This window comes from Chondrus crispus, genomic scaffold (assembly GCF_000350225.1).
Source record: "Chondrus crispus Stackhouse genomic scaffold, scaffold_336, whole genome shotgun sequence".
Taxonomy (NCBI): domain Eukaryota; phylum Rhodophyta; class Florideophyceae; order Gigartinales; family Gigartinaceae; genus Chondrus; species Chondrus crispus.
The window spans coordinates 1-25391 of record NW_005179225.1 but is presented as its reverse complement, the minus strand read 5'-3'; the positions used below and the strand labels follow the sequence as shown (position 1 = coordinate 25391).

Sequence of the window (25391 nt, the reverse complement as noted above, 5' to 3'; positions counted from 1 at the left end):
AGATCGTCTAAGTCTCCCCCTGACTCGTCCTCGGCCTCTTGTGGATGATATTGGTGCTGAGGTGATTGCATCTTCCGAAGGCGGCAGAAGGGAGACCATTTTCACAGGAGATGTGACCAAACGGACGCTGCGGGATGGAAGAATAATTTTATAGCTTTGTAATGGTCAATTTTGTCCGTTGAACCTGGAGTAGATAGATCTTTTATGCACCAATCACATGCTAAATCGTGAAGATGATTGAACAAAAGGAGCTAGTCGAATTGAGCATTACGAAGACGACATTTTTGCTCTCTTATGTTCACTTTAGTGAACATAAGAGGTGCTGTCCAGATAATTAGAATTTGCTTATGTTCACTAAAGTGAACACATGGAATACTAGGGATATTTGGAGTAATTTCAGAGCAAAAAGAAACGATTATTGGACGCTGTCTGGCCACCTACATTACCCTCACTTGTTGTCTCAAACGCCCGAGCTTCGCTAGTTTTTTGCTTTATTTATTGCCCCCTGCAGATTGCATGGGTAAGCCCATCATAAAGTGACATTTGTTGGCACCTGCCATGTCACTGCCGTTACACCCCGCCCATTTTATGACCACCTCCGCGCTGGACGCCTCGCTCAAGTGAAGGGAAACATACCTCTCCTACCCTCAACCCTCCTCGTTTCTCTCGGTTGCCGCTTCCCGCGGCTCACCGAGACCTGCTCACCCGCGTAAAACCCCATCGCCTCTTCCGTCTGCGCTTCGCAAACTCAGCGGAAACCTCTCTTTAATCACCACCCACTCAACCACTTAGAGAAGTCGACGGGAAAACGCCAGAGCACGCCTACGCAATGTGGGATAGAGGCGCAAATAGAGGTCTGCGGATGTAGCCCTGTAGGACGTTATCTGAAGGGGACGTCACTTGGCTGGGAAAAGGCCTTTTTTCGTTAGCTGTTAGCTGCTGGTTTTTTAGTTCGCTGTTTTTTGTTCTCCTAGCATATGAGGGAATCGTGAGACGAAATGCTAGGGATGGCACCCGCGGCGGTGAAGCCAAAGGGACCTGGTGGTACTGACACCAAATCGGATCATGCTGTATACTCAAGGAGCACTGCCCCTGATCCTCCAATTGTCTTTCTCAATCATACTGCGCGCGGCCAATCAGATACCGTAGCTTGTTCATTTACATGTGTACTGTATGAATCGGGGTTCGCGTGTTTCACAAGAGATCTGAGCGTCTACACCGCCCCTTAAGTGTGTTCACGTATTGCACACGCTTAAAAAGATAGAGAGAGGATCTCTTTGGCCATCGTGACGAGTCTCTTGCGGCCACGTACGTTCCGGAGGAATTCCGTTACCATGTCAGGCACGTCCCAATGTAGTTCTTGAATTGGATTCCACGTCCTGTCTCGTTTGTCGGGTAGCCCGACCCATTCGACATGTAAGAAAAGACCGTCTTTGTCCTCACCGATGTCATGAAAGCGTTTCACGAGTTCGTACTTGGCCTCCGTACGTTCTGCTAGCTCGAGCAGCGATTCCTGTACAGTTGTGTTTTCCTCCGCAGCTCGATACATCTTGATGCGGGCACAGTGGACTCGTTCAGTAGACTTCCCATCTAGCTTGGTTACGTCGTAGACGAGGTCACTGACTACGTTGGTGATCCGCCTAGGTCCGAGCCATCGAAAGTTCAGCTTGTGGCCCGTGTCTTGTGCTCGACGTACGAGCACAAAATCTCCTACGGTAAAGTGTGGCTGCACGACGTTCGTTTTTTGATTGTGGGCGCGGAGCTGACGAGCGCGATTTTTGGATACTACACGCACAACTTGCTTATGCATTTCCAGTAAAGACGACTGTAACAAATCGATGCGTGTGACTTTCTCAGCTTGCACACGTTCCAGTGTCATCCGTTTGACGTTATCCGGCGTTGGCTCTGTCCCAATTGTCAACGTGCGTCGTGGACGAATGCCCGTCATCACTTCTAGCGGGCAACGGAACGTTCCGTCGCCACGTTTACCTAGCCGTGCGAGTGGTGCCTCGTTCAAGACGTTTTGAATTATGCCTAGTACGTCAGGTCAGTCGTGTGGTCCAAGGCGCAGCTCCGTTGTCAGCGCCCGGCACGCTGCCATTACGTGCTTGTTCACTACTTCGACCGTGCCGTTGGCCCACGACGAGTAGGCCACGGTAAAAAGGTGACGTATACGGTAGTCAGATGCAAGCAGTTCCATCACGGTGTTCTTGAAATGAGACCCTTGGTCGCTCACCCATACGTGCATGGAACTGAACGTACGGATCCATGCTGACAACTCCGTAGCTGCTGTCGCTGCATCTGTGGCTACGGCCTTACGCAGCCATACATAGCTTGAAAGATCATCCTTGATCACCAATACGTATCGGTAATCGTCGTGACACGGTCCCATGTATAAAAAGTCAAAGTGGACGACTTCGTTCGGGTTCGTCGCATGTAACGTTTCTGCCATTGGGCGTGGTATCTTGTGGCCAGACTTGGCCATGAGACAATGGATGCAATCCGCGACGAACTCACGTGAGTCCTCTTTCAATGTATTCCACGTAAACTCTTCGAGTATCTTGCTGGACGTTGCGTCCGTGCCACGATGGCCACCGAGTCTGCAGTGCACGACGACAAGCAGGCGTAATTGCAAGTCGTCTGCTTCGTCCGGGATCCAGACACGTTCGTCTATTGTCCAGGGTGCGGTTCCTACACGTTTTGCACCGTTCGGTAGTTTAGCGGAGTGCTTTTCTTGAGCAGCCATAATCTGCTTAAGGTCTGGCCATTTGAATACGTCTGACTTTGGCGACGGCACTATAGAGTTCTCGAGGAGTCTATACGTCACGCGTCTTATCGCGGCTCGTTTTCCGCGGTAGCCACGCATCCATCTGGTCATGATATCGGCCATGATGTTGCTCGTCCCATCGATGTGCTCAATGCGGTACTGGAACTGGGAGAGAAACACAGCCCACCGTAAGACCTTGACTATCTTGTGTCGTGCAAGCGAAGGTTCTAACGCGACCGGCGCGTAACAGAACAGAAGATTTCTGTGATCGGTGAACACTCGTGTCTCTTCGCATAGAAGGAGGTAGTCCAGGCGCTGGAAAGTTTGCCTTATCGCATACCCCTCTTTCTCGTACGTGGTCCACGCCACTTCTGGCACCGTAAACTCGCCACTTAGGAAGGCGAGGGGCTCGTGGCGCTGATCGATAACGTCTTTCTCCAAGTCACTGGGAACACATTGCGTTACGACGCCGGCCCAGTACCGCTCGCTGGCATCCGTGTATACGCACATTTCTTTCTCGGGATCACGATGAGACAGCTTCACCGCCGTTCGGAGTTGTTCTTGAAGCTTATCGAACGCTTCAATGTGATCACGCCCCCAACCAAGAGAGGAGACGGTGTAGTTCTGTACTGAACGCTTCTTACGGGAGCCGCTACGCTTGTGTGCTTGTTCGAGTAGATTCCTAAGCGGCGCGATACGTTCTGCGAAGTCCGGGATACAATTTTGCATCCACGTTACGCAATTCACGTATTCGCATAGCTCTGAGGCGTTCTCAGGCGCAGATACGTCCACTAGCCCAGACAACCTACGTGGATCGAGACGCACGCCTTCAGAGTCGACAACACGTCCGCACCACTTCAAAGTTGGAGTGAAGAACGTACTCTTCCGTACAGAGACCTTCAGATTACGTTCGCGGCACGTTGTCAGAAACTTACGTAGTTTCTTCAGGAGTTGCTCCTCGGTTGGTGCATGAATCGCAAAGTCGTCTAGCCAGGCAATGAGTGCGTGCCGCATGTGATGGAAGCACGGTTCCACTCGGCTTTGGAAGTTTGCGGCGCTATTCCGTGCTCCCTGTAACGTTCTCGTGGGCATGACACATGCCCGAGTCGTTATGAATGAATGGTACGCTTGACAACTTTCGTCAAGCGGTAGTTGCCAGTACCCCGACACGAAGTCGATAGCGGCAAAGAATCGAGATTCACGTAAGTCTCCGAGCTCGCTCTCGATATTTGGCATCGGCCATGTCATTGGCTTCGTTGCCGAGTTAACTGGTCGTAGGTCAATTGTCAAGCGGAATTTCGCCGGTGGTGCTTTTGGCACTATGAGCGGTGCCGCCACCCAATCGGCCTCAGTCGACAGTTTGAGGAATCCGTATTCCAACAATTTGCCTGTGACGCATTCGAGGAATTGACGTTTCGTCTGTGGGTAGCGACGTTGTGCAGCCCGAACTGGGCGTGCTCCATCCTTCACCTCAATGATCATAGGCTGTACGTCAACCGCTGGTCCTTTTCCAAGTCGTATCCGGAGGACTTCTGATAACTCTTGGAGGATCCCGGCCAGTGTGGAGCTTCCTTTCTCCGATAAACCGTTATCGACAGCTTCACTTATTGCCGTTCCTACTGCTCTGTCCTTCTCTTCCGTCTCGTCTTCGCCGAAGTCCAGACAATTTTCGGAATCGTTGTCGTACTCGTCCACCCCTCCGTTTGAGTGGAAGACACCTTCTTCGATGATGCGCGAGATGCGTCTAGGAATGGCTCCATCGTTGAAGCCTAACTCAGCGACATCCACTTCGCCACCGAGACGATCCGCCGCACGTGCGAGGATGTCTCGGGCGTTCAGACCAATACGCTCGAGAACCGGCCTGCTGAGTAACGACTCCGTGCATGTCTGTTCCGTTACCATCCACTGAACGTTTCGCAGTACTAACGTTGTGCCATGCCGTATGAGCAATTGAATGGGCATCACTGCCGTCTTACCACATACGATATTGACCGGCTCAGATGTTTCCGAGTTTTGTACTGCCACGTTGTACACGCGTTGGTTCGGTAAATTCTGGACGGCAACGATACCGCCCTCACGCACGATACGCTCCAGTAGGTCGCTACCCATCAGATTGACGTCGGCCCCGATGTCCGCCGTCACAGAATCGCGAGTAAGGCCGGCATACGTACATGCGAATATGACGCTGCTCTCGTCGTGCGTAACTTTGTTTTTCCTCGCGACACGTTTAGCGGAACGTTCTACCTTATCGCCTCGGTTCCGCTTGAGCTTATCACGGTGGGCATCGAGAAACTTCTTCTTCTCGTCATCAGGGCATGAACGACAGTCCATTATCTTATGTCGTAAACCCTCCGCCTTATGCGCTGGATACAGGCATACTGGTACCTTGGACGTGGGCACCGGACTAGAATACGACGTCGTCTTCTCCGGCTTGTTACTCGATTTCGGGGCGGTTGGTACGGACTTGCGTTGCCCGTACTTCTCACACGCCTTTGCTTCTGATATGAGCTCCTTGACGAACATCTTCACATTCCTCTTCAGTGATGGATCGTATTCCACCCGTTGTATTACCGTGTCCCGCAGTGCGTACGGGACTATGTTTTGACATAGAAGTTCGACTGTCTTTTTAGGGTTCTCCACGCGAAATTCTCCATATCCAACCGCGTCTAACCTTTGGAAGTAGTCGTTGACGTAATGAAGCATACGTGCTTCAGGATCAGCGATGGTGATCGGGACACGGAACCCTTTGAGGGCTCTCTCTACCACCTTTGGATCAAATCCGGATGTTGGTACCGTTACCAGTCCGTTTATGTAGGTTTTAATGTCCTTGGACGTGAGATCATCGGCCTCTACGTTAGGTGCGATCTCGTCAAACTTTCCGAGGAACACCAACGTTGCCAGCAATCCCGCGTCTATTGACACAGTATAGGAGGCTGCCGTTAACGTAGGCAGCTCCGTACTTTTTTCTGCGACTTGTCGTTCGTACCGCTGTCTCTCGCGGATGAAAGTCGATACTGCAACCGGATCGACGGATTTCAACACCGGATGAGAAATTGGTGCAAATACCGACACGGTCCTGACGGCTTCTTCGCCGTCTGATGCCATTCCGCCTTCTTCTTGCTTCTGGGTCGTCTCGTGAACACCACGTCGTTGGTAATACGTTCGTCCAGGTCGGCTTGGATAGTTCGACCGGCGTTTCGTTACCATACAGCGTAGTCTCGAAGTCTTCTGGCCAGATAGAAATTTCTAGAGACGTCGACGGGAAAACGCCAGAGCACGCCTACGCAATGTGGGATAGAGGCGCAAATAGAGGTCTGCGGATGTAGCCCTGTAGGACGTTATCTGAAGGGGACGTCACTTGGCTGGGAAAAGGCCTTTTTTCGTTAGCTGTTAGCTGCTGGTTTTTTAGTTCGCTGTTTTTTGTTCTCCTAGCATATGAGGGAATCGTGAGACGAAATGCTAGGGATGGCACCCGCGGCGGTGAAGCCAAAGGGACCTGGTGGTACTGACACCAAATCGGATCATGCTGTATACTCAAGGAGCACCGCCCCTGATCCTCCAATTGTCTTTCTCAATCATACTGCGCGCGGCCAATCAGATACCGTAGCTTGTTCATCTACATGTGTACTGTATGAGTCGGGGTTCGCGTGTTTCACAAGAGATCTGAGCGTCTACAGACTGTACCGCACGCGATGGCCCTACCCAAAGAAAGGACCCTCCCTCTGACCTTCGCCCTCCCTCCCTTCCACTCCGCCTTCACCCGCGTCCGTCGCACCCTCTCCTCCCCCGCTCCACCACGCTTACCTCCACCAATTCTTGCTGTTAGCTTAAACTTTTCTCCGCCTCAACACCTTCCAAAACTACGTCGCGTAGAGCCACCGCGCCCAGCGCCACTTCGACAGCGTCCGCCGCTCTCCTCCCGCGCACTGCACCTCCTCCCGCTTCCCTATCCTTTCCGCCTTCACACCGGCTGGCAGCGTCCCCAACCTCTTTTCCCCTTCGCTCCAATCCGGCGTGTAGATCCCCACCTCTCTCACCTCGCCGTGCCCGTCCTCGCATCGTTCATGGCCCCCACCAGTTCGTCCTGCGTCCGCACCAGCGTGCGCCGCATGTCGATCGCAATGTGCTGCCGCAGACCCCACCCTGCCACGGACAGAACCGCACACAGCCCCGCGAACACTCCCATCCCCAAGTAAGACACCCTCGTCACAGCCGCGGCTGACTTCACTGTCGTGCATTCGGCGTACTCTGATATTCCCCTTCGCACAGGGATCACCACGTTCTCGCCGCCCCACCTGTACCCACGCCTCTTCGCATCCCCCGTCACAGAGTATTTCGCCTCCGGCCCGAGCTGTCGGTCGGGCTTGATCGAGCTGAGCAGCACGTAGTTGAACAGCGACTATCGCAAACGACTCGATTGCAGCTCTGCAATGTTGAAACCCGTCGAAACCCGGAACATAGATAGATACAACATACTTACCCCATGCAGCGGCCCGATCCCGATCGACACCCCGCTCTCGTTGAACGGCTACGCCCACGCCACCCATGGGTTGCCTACCATGCACACGAACGCCGGCCCGGACACTTCAATGATGCCGGCAAACTTTCCCTGCGCGCTCACGATCACGCTCGTCACCTCGCTGGCGTTGGTTGTGTTCACTGTGTAGTCTTCAGAGCGCGTGAGCAACGTGAAGTACACCGCGGCGCGCGAGAGGAACGCTTCTGGCCGCCCGTGCGCCGCTGACTTCGCCATCTTCTGCAGCCCGTGCAGAGTCACATGCACTTGGAGCCCGGCCGTGCGCGCGACGTGCTCCTTCAGAAAGACAAGCAGCTCCCTTTCGTCGCGCAAATACCTTGCCTCTCCATTGAACAACTCGCTCTCTGAATCGAATCTCAGCGTAGCCCGACACGTGCGGATGCCTTCCTCGGCTTCTGGGTACGGCAACGCTGCCACCCCTGAGAAGCCTTCGGCAGACTTGACCAGTGATTTCCAGAGAAGGCGGCAAACATGTCGTCGACCTCGGTAATCTCCTTCTAGTCGTTTTGTCCGTCGCAGATGTCATCCCAGACGAACGGAAGCTGGCGAACATGCACCCATTGTTATTCCTCGCCGATTGTGATATATCTCTGCAGTAGCATGTCCCTATTCCTTCCTCGCACTACTTGTACTTGCTCCGTTCTTCCCCATTGCTTGAATTGAATGACTGGGATATCGACGTCTGGAAATACGGCCATAAACCTCCCACTTGTCTCCAAAATTCTTTTGGCCGTTCCTTGCTCTCCGCCTTCAGGAGCGAAGGGAATGTTGGAAATCTCTGTCACTGTACCTCCCAAGCTGACCGCGTTGGTACCGCGATGGCTGTACATCATCTCGTGCATATCCACCATGAGCCTTGAATGATGCTTGGAGGAATGCAATGTCTCTGCGATACATTGACTTTTGCTTCCAGACATTCCCTCACTGCTACCATATTCGACGAGCAGAGATGCCGTCAAGATAGTTGCTGTGATGAGAAAAGCAGCTGCTCTGCTCGCTTTGCTGTTGCCATCGATTTCCTGGGATGGGGAAACGGCCTTGATAAACTCCGCATGCTCGTAAATGACGGGGGCATTTCAGGTGAGGATGTAATCCGGCTGGCGCGTCTCGAGCAAGTAGCGAAGGACTTTGGAAAACTTGTGGCTTGGGGCCAAGCTTACAATGTCAAAGACGTCTGACGTAATGGCCAAGGCCTTGCCGAGCCACTCATGCTTGAGGTCCATCTCGCCCAATGGATCTTGTGCCAAAATGGCATTGTCAGTACGAATGTGCGTGGCCAATCCAGTTTGACAAGTTGCTCGGTAACGTCCAGCATGCATTTTTCCGAGCCGCCCTTCTGCATCCAAGGTGTGGGGGAGATTTGGGGTACTGTACAGGGTACAGTACCCAGGAGTGGCCCCAGGACCAAAGCCTTCAAAAGATGATTTTATTGGTCTACGTGTACGCCAGGTGTACACGTGGACAATCTCCCTTTGAAGGGCGGCGGTCCTGGGAAGTGGAAGATGCTGGCGGCCCCTCTATAAGAGAAAGGGGCGCGCCGCGACACCCCGCGACAAGAGGGACAGAACGAAACAACAACACCCCGGACTGACCCCCGCTCTTGCAATAAACTTCACGCTTCTGAAAACAAAACTTTTCTCTCTCCCCTACGCGCGCGGCCTTCCTCCCCCCTTCTCGCCGCCAACATGGTACTCTTGTGGAGGGGTGGCAAAGAAGACGGCTCCCTGTCACAGTTTGACGGGTCGAAGCCGGCCGACGTTCACAAGTTCTTCTTCGTCTTCGAGAATGTTGCCACCTCTGGCAAGTCGGACGAAGAAAGGGCATCTGAACTCCTTCGCTACCTGGAGGGAGATGCATTCGAGTTCTTTTATCAAGCCTTTGTCAAGAACGGAGATATAAGTGCAGATGGCTCCGACTACCAGAAGGTCAAGAAGGCCTTGGTCGAGCGGTTCGCCCTGGTTGAATAACCTGAAGATGTGATTCGGGATGCGATGGCCGCTCGCCTTTCTTTCGGGGATCTCAGTGGGTCCCTTCGAAACTCAGACCGTCTCTACGAGAAGGCGGGATTCAACGACGAAGCGAAGTTCGGACTGCTTCGCAACGCCGTGATAGAACATCTCGAGTTGGCCCAGTTTGCCATCTATCGAGGTGCGAAGACCTACAAGGCCCTGTTCGACGCAATCATGGACTTCTGGTCTGGTCGCTGCGCCTTTCAGGCGGCGGCGAACTCCTTGAGCAATTCGCGCTACCAAGGGTCAGAGAGCTCGCAAGTTATGTATGAGCCGAGAGGACAAGGTGGGTCAAAAAGGGTCATGATGCGTTCAAAAGCTCCCTTGTCTCCACTCGAGACGAAGTTTGACGCTTTAGCTGATCGACTAGCCGATATTTCCCTTATTATCAAGAAGAATCAGTCGAGGGATGACGCAACAGCATTCCGCCCCGCCCACGGTCGTACTTGTTCTTATTGCAAACGACCGGGTCATGGCGCTAATAGATGCGATGCGAATCCGCATAGGGACACGAAATGCCCTCGCTGCGGAAAATTTGGTCATTCAGAAACAAGCTGTTGGGCTAGAATTGGTCCACAGAGGGGAGGTAGCAGTGCCTACCCTCCTAAGAAGACCCAGACGGATATTGCCGTGTCGGGTACACAGACGGGCTCCGCAGGAAACTAGGTGAGTGTTGTGACGCACGACGACCTCCCTGCTGATGAGAAGTTAGTGGCATCAGTCAAGAGAAACGCCGATGGAGAGCCGGTGGCCAAGACGCGAAAGGATGGTGGCGGCGAGCCAATCCCGTCCCTTCTCAACCTGCGTAAGTACTGGACTCCGAACCACACGACCAAACCTCCTAAGCCCGGCCGTCGAACAAGAAAGAAGAGGACAAGTAAGAAGAACGCCGTCCAAGAGCATTCCGGGAAGTACGACGTGGTTTCTTCCCTCGCGAACGCCCCCTCTGGTTTGACATTCGGTCAACTGATTCGAGGAGATGGCGACGAGGCTAAGAAAGAGATCCGTCGTTTGTTCAACAGTCGCCCTAGACGCCTCGTTGCTGCTTCGATCAGTACTTTGCCGAAACGTCTGAAAGTAGTTTCTGTACAAGTCTACGGGACACAAATGAGAGCGTTGTTAGACTCAGGAGCTATCCCTAACGTTATGAATGCGTCTGTGGCATCGACGCTCTCTCTGTCTCCAAAGCCGACCTCGACGAAGATTACGGTCGCCAATGGACAAAAGACAACCTGCTTAGGTTCCATCGAGGAAGTTCCTGTCACGTTCAATGGTGCTGTTCACTCAACTTCTTGGTTGTTGAAGGATCCCCAGTTGATATCTTAATCGGGTATCCAACTCTCGAAGAACTTCAAGCCTGCATCGATCTAGGTCACTAGTCTGTTAGAATGTTGATCGGAAACAAAACCTTGAAAATGAGTCTGGAGTTTGATCAAGTACGTCCTATTGTCGCGGATTCGGAGACTGATAGTGAGGACTTCACTTCTGATGTCGAGTCATTCGCCTCAGAGAATTCGTCCGAAGAAGAGACCTATGTTGTCGCCATCCTCGGCAATGAACCTTTCGAGCTAGACTTAACTCTGGACGGAGCGATCGGAGAAGATGAGGAAGTAGAATCACCTGATTCGAATGTCATCAACAAGGCCGTGAAAATGCTTCGAGAAAAACTTGTGCATCTTGACAATGAAGCTCAAGCAGTCATCGAGACCGCCCTGATGAGTAAGAGTATCGTTGCTACATCCCTTGACGACCTTCGGCCTGCTGAAGTCCCAATCAAGCACCGTTTCGAGTTAGATGATACTAATCCGATCTATCACTCGGCGAGGAGAAGGGCTCCCTTGCATAACGAAATCGTTCGGAAAGAGCTGGACAAAATGCTGGAAGCAGGAATCATCACGCCTTCCAGCGCCGCATGGTCCTTTCCGGTCGTCATCGTATCCAAAAAAGATGGGAATCCACGCTTCTTTGTTGATTACCGTTCTCTGAACCAGAAGATGAAAGCAGACAGATGGCCTTTGCCGAAAATAGAAGAGATATTTGATGACTTGGAAGGAAGTGCGTACTTCACTTCTCTGGATTTGTTCAGTGGTTACTGGCAAATTCGGATGGCACAACAATGCAAAGAAATGACTACTTTCGTCTCTCGCTACGGGACGTATAAGTTCGAAGTCATGCCCTTTGGATTGATGAATGCGCCTTCGACATTTCAGAGAATGATGGATACAATCTTTCGCGGAGTGCGGTTTGTGCGTGTGTACCTCGATGACGTTGTGGTGTTCTCTAAGACTATAGAAGAACATCTTCGGCACCTGCAGCATGTATTTGATGTGCTTGACGAGGCTGGTCTTAAGCTTAAGCTGACAAAGTGTAGCTTCGCCCAGGCGAAGATCAAGTTGCTCGGTCATGTTGTCGACAAAGGCGGGATTGCTGTTGACCCGATCAAGGTCGAAGTGATTCGGAATGCACCGATCCCGACCACTACAACTGAACTTAGGAGCTTTCTGGGGTTAGCAAGCTACTACCGTCGTTTCATCTGCAACTTTGCGGACATTGCTGCGGTACTCCATGCGGCTACATCCGGAAACGGCAGATTGAAATGGACCGGAGAAATGCAAGAAGCCTTTGATGAACTACGCATAAAGTTAACTTCTCCGCCAGTCTTGGCTTACCCAGACTTCGAGAAGCCCTTCGTCGTTGAGACGGATGCGTCATCGGTCTCTGTCGGGGCTGTGTTGGCTCAAAAGAAGGAAGATGGGAAAATACACCCCATCCAGTACGCAAGCCGTACTATGAATACATCTGAGCGCAAGTACTCCGCTTGTGAGCGTGAGGCGCTTGCGGTCATCTTTGCTTTGGAGAAATTTCGTGTTTACGTGCTTTCGTCTACACCTTTCAAGTTGGTTACGGATCACCAGGCTCTTAGTTACGCCTTTCGCAAGAAAGACATCCACGGTCGTTTGGCTCGTTGGCTAGACTTCTTAGCCGAGTACGACTTCACCGTGGAATATCGTTGTGGATTCGCAAATAGTGCAGCCGATTACCTTTCTCGCATTCAGCCCAAGAACGGCGACAACCCAACTTGCCAGGAAGAGGGAGACCTTGCCCTCGCTATCACGACCCCGATCTACTCTCCAGAAGATCTAGAAGAGTCTTGCCAAGATATCATGTCCTCTCTGCAAGGCGAAACACCGGTTGGGTTGGATGATTACAGGAAGTCTCGCATGAAGAATAATGCGAAGAACTTTCTTGTCTGGGAGTCGAAGTTGTTCCGCCGCACCATTCGTGGCCTTCGTGTTGTTGCCCCAATTTCCAATCGCGAAAAGATACTGAAGGGTTTCCATGACGACATTGGTCATTGGGACTTGAAGACCACTCGTCAATTTGTCACGGAAAGGTACTGGTGGCCGACCGTTGGTATGGACGTGGGAGACTACGTGAAGAGTTGTGACGGGTGTCAGAAGGCGCGTCCGATTCCCAAATACAAGACCACTTTGCGCCTTCCCATCACAACCTTGTTTGATGTTTTCTCTATTGACTTTGCTGGACCCTTCCCTGTCACTTCGTCTGGAAATCGCTTCGTGTTGGTTGCGGTCGACCACCTCACAGGATGGCCAACTGCTCTACCCACTGCTGATAGTACTGCTCAAGTGGTTCTCGACTTCGTCAAGAGAGAAATCATGTACTCATTCGGCCCTCCGAGAACCATTGTCTCTGACAATGCTACCTGCTTCACAGCCTCGGCCGTTTCTAGCTTCATGGCTCGACACGGTATCACTTGGCGCACCGTCCTCGCCTACGCTCCCATGTCTAACGGTAGAGCAGATAGAATGGTTGGAACTTTGAAGGCTGCCGTCCGTAAGACAGTTCTTGGAACTGGAATGGAGTGGGACAAAGCACTCACCCAGGTCCTGTATGGATATCGCCGACGTGCCATGAAGAACGGCGTGTCGCCATTCGAACTGATGTATGGGATCCCGCCTCGGATGGATTCTAGTGCAGAGACAGGTGCAAGCCTGGTTGTTCCTTCCTTAGACCATCATCGTCGTTTGGAGCTCCTGACTGGATCTGTCCCACGAGCGGTTCGCTCGGGGGCCTCTGTGGAAAAAAGGCTCGTACCGTCGTCGTCTCACTTCTTCGAAGTAGGAGACAAAGTTCTTGGCGCTCGGGGAACTTCATTCGGTGGCACGAAATGGCCTGCATTCGTATCAAAGTTCTACGGGCCATGCAGAATCGTAGAAGGACGCCACCCTCGCTACGTGTTAGAGTCGCGTCATGGCCGAATGTCGAGGAAACCTATTCATGCTCGTCGACTCGTACCCTATCGTGCAAGGAAAAGTGAGCAGGACACCATGGAGTGAAGACGCATATGGATTGTAGCAAAATAGTTAATTGCGTTATTGCTGAAGTCTACGTAAGATGTATGGGCCCCTTCTATGCATTTAGAAATTAGAAACGACAGCTCGAATGAAAACTCATCTGCGTGTGACGAAGAAGATACCTGTGGCGGCGTACGCCATCTGGGCGTCACACACCACGGCCGGAATGCTCAGGATAATTCGTTTCATCTCCTGGGAAAAGGTGAACGACAGCATGCCGTCGGAGGCCGAGAACATTCCCTTGGAGAAGCCTGCGTAGAAGAAGGTGCCCGTGATGCTTCTTTCGTCGAGAACAACGCCGGAAGCGCTGCGGTTGACGAAGAGGACGAGGCAGCAGCCGCGCCGGGTGAATTCAGAGTGACGCACAGTTTGATTCATGTTTCCATGCCAAATGAGACCGCTTGCAAGGGGCAGACTCGAGGATTAAAACCTCACCTGAGTCCGCCACACAAGCAATCAAGTCAAGTATCTATGGCAAGCAAACGCCCGAATCTGCGTCGCGCTATGAACGAACTTCGTGCAGTAGTGATGAAAAAAGTAGTTAGTATGTGCACTCAAGTTGTGTGAACAATGGATTAAGGTTAGAGAAAAATACTTACAGTGAGGCTCCAGGAACACACGTGGCAACGTGGAGCGATTGGGGAATTGTTGTCGATGGTGACACTAAATTGTGTCAATTGGATCGTCAAGGTCGAGCGCCGGTTCCCTGACTCAAGCGGAGCACCAGGAGCACAGGAGCGGCCAGCGGTCAGTATATATGTTGCCCCTGCCCGGGTGTGGGGCTGGGGAGGGGGTCGTGTGGGGGAGATTTGGGGTACTGTACAGGGTACAGTACCCAGGAGTGGCCCCAGGACCAAAGCCTTCAAAAGATGATTTTATTGGTCTACGTGTACGCCAGGTGTACACGTGGACAATCTCCCTTTGAAGGGCGGCGGTCCTGGGAAGTGGAAGATGCTGGTGGCCCCTCTATAAGAGAAAGGGGCGCGCCGCGACACCCCGCGACAAGAGGGACAGAACGAAACAACAACACCCCGGACTGACCCCCGCTCTTGCAATAAACTTCACGCTTCTGAAAACAAAACTTTTCTCTCTCCCTTACGCGCGCGGCCTTCCTCCCCCCTTCTCGCCGCCAACACAAGGCATGACAAAAATGAGACTGGGCTTCTCCTCGGTAGCTCCCTCGCCCTTGACCTTGCGGAAGGGCATGGGTCATGCATCAAAGTTGCCCTTCTGCTTGTCCGTGCCCAGCGGAACGGCGTAGATATCATCCTCCTCATTGCCAGAGGACCACTTGTAAAAGGCGTGGTCCGACCAGAGGTGGGCCAGCAGGTCGTCATCGTCCATCCGCCCTCCGAACCGATGGCGGCCATTCCGTGAATTTTAGCTGGGTGGAACAGCTCTGTGTCTGTAATTCACACGGTTTATTTAGGATTCGGCCTTCCAGCCAGCGACACAACACAACCCCCGTCGCGGGCCAGCCCGACTGTGTTCTGCCAATTTCCCACGCACATCCGATCTTCATTTTTCCGCTTCCCTCGGAATGTCGCTGTGCTGATGCGAGCCCTCAAGCTCACCAACACCTCCCCTGACCTTCCATCGCCTCCAATGCTCCCAAACAACCCGCAATTGGTCAGAGGAGGAAGCGCGCGGAGTCCGAACGATGTCACTTGCGTGCCTTCCCTGGCCGTGGCGCGAACGGAACTCCGCGAAGAATCCTCCTCATGCGCGACAAGGGGGCCGAGCCAGGATGATATGGGGCATACAGCTTACTGCTGAAGACAGGTGTTGGATCGATCTCAACGATTCGGGAGACGCCCCCCTCTGACAGTGGGCGAGCTGGCGCGGGTGGTCATGAGGCCTGACGGGGAGAGGGTGGTGCATGAAATAGTGGATACACTGACGGCTTTCCCAGGAAGGGCAATGCGTGCTGAGGATATCTCGACACTCGGCTTTGTCGATAGGAAATACGGCGGGTATCTGATGAGCTCACAAGACTACGCAATTAAGCGTGTTGTCCTTGCGTCGGGCACACGTAATGGATGGACTAGGGGAAGGGGGCAGTATTACGCATCGAATATCCTCGCAGGGCCTTCCAAATCTTACTGGCCTGTGAAACTTTTCTCGATAAAGGCACACAACTTTGGTGACTTTGGAACGCTAGGAAGCCCTATTACAAGCGACGTGGAGGAACCGGAAAGGACTCAGAGAGGGAGTCCGCTGTTGGTCCTTCGCTGGAGTCGGGGTAACCGTGGCAGATTTTTGAAGGTTGTCGATGACTGGTGTGTCAAAAACCTTGACAAGACGTACAAGCTATCAAGTCCTGGGTACAGGGGAGCGTCGAAGGGGGCAGATGGGTATCTCAGTAGATCAATTCCCGTATTTGTGCGTACAAACGAGGGTCTCTGTCTCCAGGCCAGTCTTGGGAATGCCATTGAAATTCTGTCCGGTACAGAGGTGGGAAGAGAAGTTTTAAACATCTCCTTCTCTGGTATTCGAAGTATAGCGGGTGCAACAGCGTGGTTGGAAAAAAATATGAAGATATATATTATGCAGAAGGTACCATGCCATAACTTCGTATCTAGGTCATTGCGAGAATTTATGCTTGGGCAAAGCAGCGGTGTCTTTTTGGCGAGACTGGAGGGAACTGATAGGCATGGGGAAAGTCTCGAACATGTCGTCACCATCGATTCAAGGACGAAACTTGTTCATGATCCCGCGGAGCAATATGCGCTTTATGTTCGTGACAACGTATTAGATTTATGCGTTGGAGATGGTTTCGAGCTAACTTCGGTTGTCGAGATCAGGAAATTAGTTAGACAGGAAACTGGGAAGAAATCTCGGAAGAAGAGGTCAATGAGTACAGAGAAGAAGCAAGCGGTTCGCAAGAAGAAGAGATTGCAAAAGAAAAACAAGAGGCAGCCTAAAAACAGTGATTGGTTATTAAAAAGATTTTTCCTTCTTAAAAAGAACTGCGTTGGAATATTGCCTAAGCCGAATTTAAGCCTATTTATGGCTTTTAGACACAGTTCGCTAATTCTGGAGAGTATATTTATTCTGTGCGCACTGCAGCAAAGTGTGTAATTTTTGTGAAACTGTGAAATTCACGGTTTGAAAGAGTAGATAACTCCTTGGAGTCATTATGTAGATCAATCTACTCTGCATTTATGTCGATGACCTACAGATTCGACAATCTTGACCCATGCAGTGCGGAGGCAATGATCCATGATATGGTGCCGCGCCTCGCTATCGGATGCGTATGAAAATTTGGTTTGAGAGCTCATTCAAGAACTAAACAGACCACCCCTCTTTTTCAGTGGAGCTGTTCTACAATCACATCGCTTCGAGACGGAATGAATCTTGTGAGTCATGTGTACATCATATGTGAAACAGAGCAAAATGGTGTTCTCATCTTGAGCGAGTTCACAGGAGCCGCAAAAAACTTAACGGGTGCTTTGCTAGTGAATCTCTGGAACGTTGATAATGGTCAGCGATGCAATTTTTCAGAGCCTGGAAATGCCCGACTTCGAGAGAGAGTTGAAACACCAGAAAGTATACCGCCATGTCGACTTGCACACTGCGTCCGCATCGGGCGTTCGCTTCATTGACGGTATAGTCAAATACTCCGCGAATCGCAAGGCAAAAGCGATACAACTAATTCCGATACCAACACACCATGTTAGATATTCATACCGTGCTACGAAGGAGAAACGATTGTTTTCCTTTGATTCCGATGGTACTCTTCCCACGGTTGAGAGTCGGTCAGAGTTGGCGGAACCCTCTGAGCAACTTCTCGAAGTTCTGCGCCGTCTTGCCAGTTGTGATCAAAATATTGTGTTCATTGCGACAGAGGCAAAAGAACACAGTCATGGATTGGTTCAGAAGAGTAGGCCTTGGTTTTGCCGTAGAACACGAGTTTTCTGCGCGATGGTCAGACCTTTTACGGGAGAGGTTTGGGGGCTGTAGAATGAGTGGATTGCTAGAGTGTGGAGAGGAGGAGACGTTCGAAACCACCGGAAATACTGTAGTCGGGAAACGCGACGAAACTTGGGATGACTCATTAAGCCCCCATGATCTCATTGCAATGAGAGACGCGCTTGATTTGGCCGGTCTGTTGTTGAAACGAATTGAGGACAGCACACCTACGAGCTTCTTGTCGCAGAAAGAGATTGCATATAGGTGGCATTTCAGAGATGCCGATCCCGACTTCCCAGTGATTCGAGCACATGATGCTCGGCAAGCGCTCGAGGAGGTGCTACACGGCAGTCCGATGGAGGTCTTGATGGGGCAAAAACTCCTTTACGTTCAGTTCGACCGCGAGGGGTGCACAACGGAGCAGCAGTGGCTGAAGTGTTCAGACGTATGCGGCATACATGCCACGCCGCGATCAGTATTGTGACTCGGGCATACCGTATGCCCGAGTCACAATACTGATCCATGGATATAAATATTCTTATTACATAAAAAATAACATCCCGCCGTGCGCTGGTGTGCCGCGCGCTGGACACGTACCGCCTGCAGAGCGAGGTGTATTTCATGGAGCGCGCGACGAGGCGCCCCCATCCGCAAGCGGCACGAGCGCGTCCAGGAGACCCCGCTCGTAATTGCCCTTCATCCCGTTTCGTCGTGTGAGCCCACCATGGCGGTCTCCATTCGTTTCGTCCTTCTCATCTTCGTCTTCCTTCTCACATTCTCGGTTGTCCAAAGCCAGAAGCAGCCCTTCAAGCTTCACCAACAACTGCACCTGACAACAGCACCCCACCCCCAGGACTAGCTGGGGGCAATGGACCGGGTGGTCCTGGCGCTGGCCCCCTCCCTTCTCATCCGCCCAGTACGTTGCTCCGCAAACTCGCTATCGCAGTCATCTCTATTGCTACTGGCTCTGCCATCATCACTATCCTCGCTTGTGTCTGGTGCTGTGTGCTGCCTCCAGAGCTCTCAAACATGGACAAGAGTCCAGCTGTCCATACTAAGACTATCCCCCTTCCTCCTGCTGTCTCGCCACCCCACCCGGACGACGTGCTCACCGGCGATCACACTCAACCTCTCGCTAAGGAGCATATTTATCAATACTCGCCGGAAAGAGTTTAGCGCTACTCTCGTCGTCTCGTTCCGCGCGATTTCGCTATGTCGAACAGCAAAACTGTGGTTTGTGTTCTTGTTCAGCTGCTCCCCGCTCCGGCCCCTCTGTCATGCTGCGCACTTACACCCGCACCACCGTCCCGCGGGCGCCGTCACCCATCCCCGCCCCGCATTGAACAAAAGGATCCCGCTTCTCCCCGTTCCACCTGACTACACATTTCCCGCATCTTACCACCGCCTCTTTACCCTCTCACTTCCCGCCCCTCGCACCTCTCGGCCCCAACCATCGCCTCCTCACCCCCCTGCAGGGGGTGAAGTGGCCCCCGGCGGCTCCCGCCGCCGCATCCAGTCGCGCAACTTCTCCGAGGTCGACTTCATGGACTCCGGCCCGGGCCGCTCGCTCATGTCTGACCCGCGGTCCTCGGCCTGCAGCACGAGCTCGACTCGCTGCAGCTCGACGAAGTCCTCGTCGAGGAGTACCTGCTCGCCAAGCCGGTACTGCGCACATTTCTTTCGCAATTTTGTTCACACCAAGACGCCACCCTCATGCCCTCCTTTTTCGGTTCTCGCTCCACCTGGTCTACCTGTATACTTTTCTGTATTTGTACAACACTCTTGTACATCGCGCTTTCTTCTACGAAAGAGGCATCATACCACTTTCTCATTTATTAGCATGCTAGTTCCTTAAGCCCATCTCCTCACCTTGCCCTTTGCCACCTTCTCCACTGGGTTGTACACTAAAGTTGAATCGTCTAGTCGACACATCCCGACATCTTAGTACACATTGGCTTCCCAGCTTCGTTATGTTCAACTCCGCGTTCGGTGCTCGAGGTTCACCTAACTTCCTTTCGTGCCTCTGAATTTCGCTTTGATCAAACCTTGCCGCTGCAATCTATAGCGCTAATAGACCCATCATCATAAACTGTTACTGTCTTCATCCCCTTCATTTCAAACGTCGTTCCCCAAACCAAATCTCGGTGTCCCTTACAGATATACAAAGTTTCCCCCATCCGGCGATCCCAAATATTGACAGTCCTATCACTCCCCCGCTCACAATAAACTCCGAATCATCTGACCCGGCCGCACTCAGAACCAACCCTTCATGCCCCCGACATGTCTTTGCAGCATGCCCCGAGTCTAAGTCATTGGTGTTCAGCAACTGGTCATCCGAAGCCGTGAGCAAGAGTCGCGAGTTATTCTTCAAATCTGAGACAAAGGTGTCCTCCTCGTAGAGAGCGATAAAGACGCCATCGGAAAGCTCTACGATTTTGCGCGGCTTCGGCTTCTTATAAAAGGTGACTACGGTACTGGGTACGAATTTCCCATTCCCTACGTCGAAAAACATTTTCCCCTGAATTCGTTTATTTTGGGGGCGTGTAAGGTGCCGTGTACTGAGCAAACGCACAGCCCCACACAGCATTACGTCATGGAGAGCGTGCGCCGAGTCGCCCTCATCCGAGAGCTGCACGAGCGCGTCCAAGAGACCCCGCTCGCAATTAATAGGCTCTACTTGCTCGTGAGCGCGGGGAGCGTGTTATGTGAAGAGCATGCAGGCTCCTCCAAAAGGGCATGCTGCACGACTTCGTTGACATGTGCGCCGGCGTGCAGCTTGACCCCTTCCAACCATTTCCCAAGCGTGCTCCTCCGTCCCACCACGTCACCACCTCCTCCCTCTGTCCTGTCGCAACGAAAAAACAAAAACCTCCATCCTCACCCATTCCGCCCCCCTTTGTACCCCCCTGGCACCCATCCCTCCCAACCCAAACATGAAATGCCGCCGCCGCACAACCTTCATCAAACTGGAAGAGGGTCTTCAACCTTCTCCAAATGGGTCTAGCGCTTCCCTGGTAAGGCGCTGGACAACATCGGGGATCTTACCGGTCGTGTTCAAGTCTAAAAAGTAAACGAGAACTGCCGCTGAGGGTATATCACTCTGTGATTGATCGTTTTGTTTCATGGGGGCGTAACGCCCAGTGTAGCACAAGCTTCCTCCTTTCTGTCCCTGTACAAGTTCGAACCACCGAACAGTTAAAACGACGTTGTTGCTATTTGCATTCTCAACATGTTCAATTCTTCCCAACCAAAATGGTGTCACTTCGGTCACGTTTGACCTGCAGTTCACAGTCACCATGCTGCCCCTATCATACGAGCACGTGTCCGCCAGAGCCAATTCGCTTTCCGAATCATCATATGATGCCTCAAGTTCGCCGCAATCATCGCAAAAAGAAGCAAAATACTGGAAGTCCCACTCCGGCGGGGCGGACTCTTTGCATTCCATTGAGTCTATTTCAGAAAGAAGCGATAACACATTTTCTCTACATCCAATTCTTTTCTCTGTCACATTTATGCGCTTGCTATACGCGCTGATGTCAACTTGGGAGGGCTTGTTTGTTTGTATGACTGGTGCTTTTCTCATATCTGGAACAACACGGAGGAAAGAACCAATGAATCCTTCGGTTCTATCAAGTTTCTGAAGCGCTTCCCTCTTTTCCACCATTTTATACCCGACCAGGCAGGTAACGTGAGAACCACCTCCTTCGAGCTCATGGGAATCATCCCGCTCGAAGACGAACTTTCTGAACGCGAGCATGTTGTTGGTTCTCAATGCCACTGCACTTTGTTGTTCACAGGCACCTGAAAAATTGTTCATACCAGAGACGCGGCTGGCATGTATGTTGTTTTGTACTGATGCGGAGTTTCTCCCTTGACTTTCAACAATGTGCCTGTGGAGTTCCGAAACACAGGCTGTATTCCTATCCCGCATGAAGACAGAAATTCGGCTGAATCGGCGGTCAATGTCCTCATGTGTGTGCCCAACCGGTAGAAAGTTTACAAAAATGCGGTGGAAGAGCCCTTTATGCACCATGTAATCACAAAATGCAAAAAGAAGCGATTCTTATTGTCTTTTGACGTATTATCTAGCTGAACATTCAGCTCTTTAGGAAAAGAACTCATACCTTGAGCTCTTCTCGCATCTCGCAACAGTAAAAGCGAGCGGCATAGCGCATCAATTGTTTGATTTGCACCTGAGGGGATGTTGTCTGCTGACGTAAAAAAACCAACGAAAGGCTGTCCAGAAAGTGCCCCGTGATAGCAAACACCAGTGACCTTCTGCTTGAGAGGCTTCCCCGTATCTCTTTTTGTCGTCGTATAGAAGCGCGGTAGTCCAAACTTCGCCTAGTCGGCCCCGTCAATAATGACAGAAAGAATTTCCTGGGGCCTGTCAATTGCTTTTGACTGAATGAGTCGATATTCTGCTCTCTCAGAGTTTATTTGCTGCAGATGTGCGCGGAATCCTTTCTTAAGTTTTTCTCTAGATTTTTCATATCCTGTCTTCCCAGCAATTGATAGCAAACCCTCCTTAAAGCTTGTGCACGTGTCACAAACCGAAAAGCCGTGTCTTCGTCTACACTTGATATGTGAGACATACCGTTTCCAAGTTTCATAAAAGTGAGAAGAAGAGCACGCTCGACGGCCATACATCCCTTCATTCTCTCGAAAGAGCGTGTAAACCAGGTATTTATTTCCATGTGGGAGGTGCCGCTCTATGCTGTGCGGCATTTCATCTCCAAGATCGTCTGCTAAGGCTCGCAGGAATGAAATCACCGAGGATTTTTTAGTTGAGCTCCCATCCGATCCCCCCATTCTCCCGGGGAGGTGGGAAGCGTTCGCTGAAGGTAGTTCCATGACATTGGCAATCATGGTCCTTGACACTTCCAGAGTGTCAATCACCATTCTCCAACAAACCTGCCAGCCGTCACAGTAGAAGTATCGCTGTGAGCACTGTGGATCTGGAACGATTAGATCGGCGAGGCGTGCCTTTCTTTCATCACGAGAAATTGACAGGAAATTCTCTCGCATTGCCCTACACTTCTCTGTACCGACTTCGAAGACGCAAAGACGCTTGCAACAGCGTTTTGGCATCCAATTGTTGATATTTTTGATGGATTGGCGTCGTCTCTTCTGTAATCGCGACTTCAATGTTTTGCGATCGAGCTCGTTTGGGACTTTTGATAGGGGAGGAGTATCGTCTAACGTTGTCATGATATCGCTCTATGTGCATGTCTCTCGGGTTCAACGCTTCAGGTAGTCAAGGACCTGCAAGTATGGACTTTGGGCAAGCACGCACTGCGGTGTGGGGTCAAGAAGGCGCAGCCGAATACCAGTACAGGATATTATCCTGTACTGGTATTCGGCTGGAAGCAAAAAGTCAGCAGCCCAGCTCACTGTGTTGTGTTTTCGAAAGAGTAGGCGTCAGGGGTCTATATCAGCTTCCTCTGCTGTTGCGTTTCATTTTTTTCTGAAGGTTACACTTCGAAGAATTTATCAAAGTCCTTTTCTACGCCTGTCAAATGCCTTGACAGTGACAAATTTTTTCCTTCACGAAGCAAATATTGCGATTCTTACGGAAATGTTTCGTCAAAAGACGGGAAATCGTGGTAGAGCGGAAAGGAATTTGTTCAGGACGATAACTGATATCTATATCAACTGCCCTCCCAACCCTTTCCGAAACTCTCACATTCGATCCACTTGTTCAAATGTTTGAACTCAACTGTTCAAATCTTCGGAATGAGCCGTGTTTATTCTCTCATTCGCTTACGATGGTTTTTATGCCTACAAAAAACAACAGTCGCAACAATTTCCAGAAGCCTTTGCTTAAGTCAGAAGACTCGCGGCATTGCCTTTTAGGATATCCAAATCCTGCAACTAAAGCGAGGCAGAAAGTTTTGCAGTCATGAAGGTTACAGGAAGTGAGGGTACGAGTGATATTGTGACTGAATACGTCGATCCGCGTAAAATCGTCAATCTCTGGTACTCCAGGCCAATTCTTCCTCGAGATGAAGATATTGTCAGAGAGGGTTTCCTGCAAAATGGATATGTCAGCACTTATCTCATATCATGTCGAGTGGCTACTGTTCCTGAAATACAGCTACTCTTTGAGAGAGAGCCACATTGCTACACGCCTGAAAGGCATCAGAAGTGGCACGAGCAGTGATAAGAGAAGAGACAGATGGACGCGCTGGAGGGTATCGCTTTTGCTATGATGGACACATCCGCAAAAGAGTAGCGATACAGCTAATGGAGGAGGGAGTTTTGATAAAGGATTTCAAGTTGAAAGGTGAATTGTTAATGTCGATGCCAGCCCAAGATGAGATTGCATATGGACTTTCGAGAAACGCTCTTCACTCTTTTTGTGTGCCGCTCTCTTTCCTCGCAACGCTCCTACGCTGCCACGAATACGACGTTGAGCTGAATACCTGGTTGAGCCAAAGGCGGCAAAAACGTTTATCAGCGACCGAAGTTGCTCGTCGGCTGGTGTCAAGTACTGCAAGAGGGGTTCAGGATGACGAGGTTATGAGCAAACAAATTGAAACCAAGCGCCAAATCTTGGGGGTTGCTCGCAAGCTTCCCATTTCTACGGTTGACTACTTACGGGATTTCATGTGCAATGATGATGGAGGCTTGCAAGTTGCGTTCACATTGGCAAATTTGCGAGCAATTCCCAAAAGAGTGACGGCAGAGGAATGTCTAATGTTGGTGAAACGATTTATCAGGTACTATCAAGATTGCTTGCCTTCTCCGAAGCCGCTTCTCCCCAAAGATGTTTCAACACAGTTGGTGCAATTACGCCGAGCAATTAAAGAGCTTCAAAAATTCAAGACCCTTTGTGATTACGACGAAAGCCCCAGTGAGATGACCACAATTGCAGAAAGAATCACGTGTACGCAGCTGCTGGATATCCAAATGCAGTAACATGCGTTCAGCAAGCACCTTATACAACCACTTGAAACTGCTTGCAGAAATCTGGTGCCGAATGGGACTAACCATTTGGAAATCGCCCGAAAAAGATTGCAACAAATACCTCAAGAGAACAGTGAGCACTCAGATCTAAATAAACATCCTGCGATTGATTCAGACACTCAACTATCATCTCCGGGTACCTCAGAGAATGGAAGCTCAAAAGACAGTGAAGAAGAGGGCTCTATGGCCAAAGAAACCCTCTCATCGCACAGTCAATACTCAGACGGGCCCTCTGAACAGAACAATGAGAGACCAGTTGAATCAACTGCAGAGGCAGCGCCACTAATTGAGGCATCTCAATTATTACCGGTTGGGTGGAAGATTGTGCAGGCAACACTTGAGGAATTCATGACACAACACGATGAGTGGAAAATGGTGCAGGGGAAAGCCGATATGGTCATGACTGTTCTACAAGATGATGAATCCAATGAGGACTCCCTGAAACAGGTTGTACGTCACTGCGGTATGGCGATGAAACAGAGCGGCGTGTGCTATATCGTGTGCAATTTTATTCACTTCTCGAAGCTTTTTTCAGTTGTGTGTGCGGAGGGCATGGAAATGATGAAGCACCCCATGCTTTACATACAGGATCCTTCAACAATCAAGAGAAGGACACTATCGCAGCATCCTCAAGAGTCAGGCTTCATCGCAGCAGTATTCTGGAGATCACCAGATCGCAGGCAAAAGCATCACTACTCATTTGCAAAAGGTTACAGAAGCTCAACCCTTCCGTCGTGGGTGAACTGTGTCACAAACGTGCAACAATCGCGAAATCCCCTCTGCTGTGAACAAGGCAAAATCCTTAAAGTTAGAGACCTTGA

At 51.2% G+C, this 25391-nt stretch overlaps 2 protein-coding genes across 2 annotated transcripts; both read right to left on the bottom strand.

Annotated features, from left to right (window-relative positions):
- Positions 1-8738: 8738 nt before the first annotated feature.
- Positions 8739-9128, bottom strand: CHC_T00006010001 (hypothetical protein). The gene has a single exon (XM_005717642.1). The coding sequence runs from the start codon at positions 9126-9128 to the stop codon at positions 8739-8741; it is 390 nt and encodes a 129-aa protein (XP_005717699.1).
- A 5444-nt stretch (positions 9129-14572) lies between these two features.
- CHC_T00006009001 (hypothetical protein) lies at positions 14573-14902 on the bottom strand. The gene has a single exon (XM_005717641.1). The coding sequence runs from the start codon at positions 14900-14902 to the stop codon at positions 14573-14575; it is 330 nt and encodes a 109-aa protein (XP_005717698.1).
- Positions 14903-25391: the final 10489 nt, after the last annotated feature.

Coding starts and splice junctions, on each gene's coding strand:
- CHC_T00006009001 (XM_005717641.1), bottom strand. CDS start 14,902: ATGACCCATGCCCTTCCGCAAGGTCAAGGGCGAGGGAGCTACCGAGGA.
- CHC_T00006010001 (XM_005717642.1), bottom strand. CDS start 9,128: ATGCCCTTTCTTCGTCCGACTTGCCAGAGGTGGCAACATTCTCGAAGA.